Source organism: Halyomorpha halys, unplaced genomic scaffold, assembly GCF_000696795.3.
Source record: "Halyomorpha halys isolate HHAL.00 unplaced genomic scaffold, Hhal_1.1 Scaffold1873.1, whole genome shotgun sequence".
Lineage (NCBI taxonomy): Eukaryota > Metazoa > Arthropoda > Insecta > Hemiptera > Pentatomidae > Halyomorpha > Halyomorpha halys.
Window position 1 is genome coordinate 238,335 of NW_027114691.1, and position 5,269 is coordinate 243,603.

The following is a 5,269-nucleotide window of genomic DNA, read 5'->3' on the forward strand; positions in this document are numbered from 1 at the left end:
TATATATTACTTACCTATACATCTATATACAAAAAAAGTATTAAATATAATTTTTGATGCATACCTGACTAGTACCTGAGTGCTTTCTGACACATAATTGGGGTAATTGATCACTTAAGAGCCACTATAGGTGCGCTTTTGACATCGAGGACCTAACGATGTAGACGGAAGAGGGGTAATATATGATGGAGGAGCTGAGAGTTTTGAAATATAGTAGAATATCAGTTAAACGGCTTCTCCGATTAACCGACTGTAAATAGAAAACAAAATGAATTGCAGAGTTAATACTAAGTTCGAGTTAACAGACCCAAATAACTCACCTTTTTATCAAATATTAATAGTAAAAAAAAAATATATCTCTTGAGATTTTTAAAAATTTCAATATCTAAGAAATAGAACTTAATAAGTAATTAATAAACGTATTAACTTTATATTGAGTTTTAATTCAAACCAAATATATGAGTTAAATTAATACTAGAGGCATTTTCTTTTATATACTTCAAATTAAACGGGGAGGTTTCGGGTCCTATAACGGATGAACTATTCTAATTTATAAAAAATGATAAAACTTTTGAATTCCAAAAAAATCTTAAATACATTTATGACCATAATTCTGGATTAAGATAATTAAAAATTAATATAAAACCACGTTAAGTATCTATTATTCAATGTTGGATGTAACAAACTATCTTAGTTCGTCATATTGTAATTACTGTAATTGACAATAAAAGTGTTGCTAGTACCTAATCTAAAAAAGAATTTAGCAGTGTTACTATTGAACATGAATGAAAATCTACATTCTTAATTTGTGCTAATTGTTTAAAAATTGAGATCACTATCTGCTTTCAAATTCATGAATGATACCATTCATTACTTGCTACAGATCGAATTGAAATTTTATTTTATATAATACTCTCACAGTAAATTAACTAACAGAGATAATCAATTTTTCTTTCATTCATGGATATATCCGAATTAATTTGTTTTTGAAAAATATTTTCATGCGCGAAGAGTTTATTGATTGAAATCTGATGTTCTATAAGGCATTTCTTTCGCATCTGTTAGTTAACCGATAAAGGATATAAAACTAATTTTAAGTTGGGTCACTGGAAGTTTTAATTAAATTCCATCAAAGGATATTTTTTTCTTAACTGGATGTAAACTGGATCCGAAGGCTATTCTGTATTAGCGATATTAAAAAATATTTTAGAGCTTTTTCTAGAATTCTTGAAAGGAAATTAATTTTAAAAATTAATTACATCAATTTAGATTGATATTAGATTTCTGCTGACTCTTTTATCGTGTACGTGTATTATAATTAGTGATTAAGTTAACGTTGGCAGTTCAGATAAACATGTAGTCAAAATCGGAAGTTTTCTTCTGATCGTTTTAAATTCCATGTACCATTTAAACATTGCATTAATAGCTGAAGTATAAAGTAGCTGATATTATCTCAGTTAAACTATATCAATTATATAATCAACAATGGTGCTAAATGTATTTTCAATTGTAAAATTTAAAATCCTTCGTTAAATCCTCAATGCTCCTTACTTTGCCACAAAAAAATCATACATAAAGACTTTAATGTTCCCTATGTAACCGATCTAGCCCGAACCAGATATCACTCTTTCCATTATAAACTCTCTAACCACTCAAACTCCCTAGTTTCTAACCTTGCATCCTCTTCCATTCCTGACAATCCTCCGAGGCACTTGAAAAGAAGATGGCCACGAGACCAGCTAATGTAAAATGTCATTAGAGTTCTACCAATGGGTAGTTTCTCTACACGCCTGTAACACTCCATTTTAACTAAGATCAAACTTACTGAATGCATTATATTATATACAGTTGTAAATTTCAATAAAAATATTTAAAAAAATAAAACAATAATATAAAAATTATGTTTTTCCAAATAAGTGTGTTTATTAATCCAACTTTAAAAAGTTACAAACCATACTAACAATTTTAAATAATTAAAATGAAGTGTGAAACTTCTTTCTTACTTCTTTTCGTTTTTTATTTTTTTAAAACTGAAATACAAACTACTGACAGGCTTTTTTTTAAATTTATACTTGAATAATATAAAGTAATACAACAAACGAAATCATAAAATTGTAGAATGATCATCTTCATTACATAATATGAAATTTTAATATCAAGATAGTAGCAAGACCGTGGATATGCCATATTTATCCAAATCTGGAGTTTTATGAAATTGCTTTAATGTTTTAAGGCAATGAGTTAATGGAAACATGTGTACACGAGGAACCAAAAGTATTCTGAGATAAGATGAAAGATTTTCTAGAAAAAAAAACTTTATAAAATTGATCTAATAATGACAGATACAGAGTTCAAATTTCATCTAGACAAAATAAATGTTCAGGAAGATTCGACGTATTACCCTTCTGTTGAAAATGAAGAGAATGTTGAATATATTCTATGCATTGAATACATACATATGTTGAATACATTCTATGCATTGAACACATACATATGTTGAATACATTCTATGCATTGAATACATACATATGTTGAATACATTCTATGCATTGAATACATTCTATGCATTGAATACATACATATGTTGAATACATTCTATGCATTGAATACATACATATGTTGAATACATTCTATGCATTGAATACATACATATGTTGAATACATTCCATGCGAATTCGAAGTATTTTCCTTCTACGGACTGCAGGACTTAAATCAGGTAGTGCTTTTACCTTAAGATATTGCTAAAAAAAATTCCGGGAACTAAAGTACTGAGTATGAAACCTTGAATTTCTATGAACTTCTTCTTCACATGACTGTTGAGTTATTAACAAGAGATCCGCATGTGTCGAAGTGGTGATTATTATAATAATTGATCATATTTTATTATAATTACACTACGTTTAAATAGAAAATTTCTGATACCGATTTTGCTATTAAAACCAAATTATAGATAAAGAGTATTTAAAAAAAAATCCTTAGCAATATATTCATATCAGTTTTTATGTTTGATACCAATATCCCAATTTATTGTTAAACATCATTAACTTTTTTCCTATTAATTTTAACATTAAATATTATATGAATGGTTATTAAAATATGAAAAACAAGAAAAAATAAAAGGACTCACCTGTTTACCATCCCAGCGTTTGAACTGCTTCCATTGCGGCATGCCAGGGCGCCAGTACTCTAGGGTGTATTCCTCGGCGTACTCCTGCCCGCGACCGTTGTCGTAGCGACCCTGGGTCTGTACCCCGGTTACTACGTGAGGACCCCTCAGATCCACCTGCAGGTACTCTCTAACTCCAGACTCCACCTGTGGCTTTGGACACCAAGCACCTCCGGCCCTTTCCAATCGCAGCCTGGAACATTAATTATTAACGACTTTAATATAAGTTTTAATTCATTCTTTTACATACATCAACTTCATGATGTAGTATTAAATATGAAATATCCATAGAAAAAAATTAAACTGTTAAAAAAAAAAAATCGTCCTAGTCAAACTAGAACAGTAGGAGAAAATTTTGTTTTATTCATACCTTTGGGAGGAGGTACATGTACATGTACTACATGTATTTTGAAAAACATGTAGAATAATTGAGAGAAATATCATACTTTTTTTCATGGAAACGCCCTATTTAAATTTTTGATTGCTTTTTTAGTTCATTATATCCAGATACAAAACGTTTAGGCAGTTCATTTGTTATTTTTTTCTGTACACTCCCTTCCAAATTACATGTTTTTGGAAATACAGTATTTTTTTTAACTGCTAACACGCATTTCCTGTCAAAAAAATAATCCAAATTTTTTACTTTGCCTACACAACCCGTACTGTCAATATCCTTAAAAAGTAGTAGTTGGACTATTCTCCATCGAAACACCGGTTTAGTTTATAGCGGATAAAAACTATAATTTTCGTTCATTTTTGAATCAATGTTAAATATCCTGGAAACTAACGAGAGCACCATAAAAAGTAAGTCATTATTTTTAAAAAAAGAGTAAATTTGCTAATATTCAAGATCTAATCAATGTTTTGGTTGATATTTTCCGAGATTTTTTCAAAAATCTATATTTCGGCAAATATGAAAACTACTATTGTCGGGAAAATAATTATTACAATCTACTTTATTGTATAATTGACGAGCTTCAAATTGAGCCCTAATAAAGCCCTTTATGTTCAATGTTTTCCTAGATATACTTTTTCACACCTTAATATTTTTTTTTTCAAACAAGTTGATTATTAGTGAATTCTCGCTAATTCCTAGATGAAATATAATTAATTTTATGTATCTTTATTTCACGGCGTACCTTATAATTATCATTACGCCATTTCGGAATTTTTCTGCGTACATTGTAAATGAGCTTGAAAAAAAAAAATTGAAGTTTTCATGAATTTGCAAGAACCAATTTGTATATTGTTAATTTCTCGTTATTTGGTAAAAATATTGAAGTAAGAAACATTGTATCCTAAAAAATATTGAACATAAATAGTTTTATTAGGACCCAATTCGAAGCTCGTTAAAAACATCTTTAAGTAGTTAATAATGATTATTTTTCCTAAGAATAGTAATTTTCATAATATTTGCCGAAATAAGTTTTAGAAACTCGGGAATTATTGTACATAACAACTATTAGGGCTCAAATTAAAGCTCGTTGAATACACTAATAATTTGTTCATTATGATATTTCGGTTACTTGCAGTACTTTAGGAGTTATAGACAATAGCTCTAAAAAATAAACACTGGTCATTTTTAAAAATCTGCGACATTAGGACTACAGCTTTAATAGTTTTCTTTTTTTAAGTATCTTTTTTTTTTTTAATTTTTAATTAGAATCCGTTGACAGAAGTTAATTTACACAGCTAAATTTTAAGCTATTTTTAATGGACTATAAAGGCTTTTTACACTTACCAAAGCTTGATAGTAGCGAAACTTTTAACTGGTCGTTCTGTATCTGGTTAAAAAATTAATTTTCTATTTAGTGCTCTTTTATGTAAAAGGTCTTACCGTATTAAATTTGCGTCAAAGATCTACTTGAGAAATCAGTTGAGCATTTTGTTGAATCTATATTTGCGGAGTTATAATCGAATTCATAATTATATAATTAAAATTAAAATTATTCCAAATATTTTGCATTTTATGTATTTTTATTCATTTTGGTTTAATATTCGCACGCATATCAACTACAGGAGATTTGTCATAAAGCGGTCTGACTAACATATTCTGGACAGAGTATATTTAAAGTTTTAAATAGCAATATTTCTGACTCCAGA

General features: G+C 28.6%; 1 protein-coding gene across 1 annotated transcript in view; it reads right to left on the reverse strand.

Moving 5' to 3' along the window:
- The window catches only part of LOC106690794 (discoidin domain-containing receptor 2), a gene marked incomplete at its 5' end in the record, with an annotated part of 139,213 nt that extends 135,854 nt beyond the window's left edge, over positions 1-3,359 (reverse strand). Inside the window, 1 exon segment of the mRNA XM_014436361.2 lies at positions 3,128-3,359. Coding sequence (XP_014291847.1) covers positions 3,128-3,359 — 232 coding nt within the window.
- Between the last annotated feature and the right edge of the window lie 1,910 nt (positions 3,360-5,269).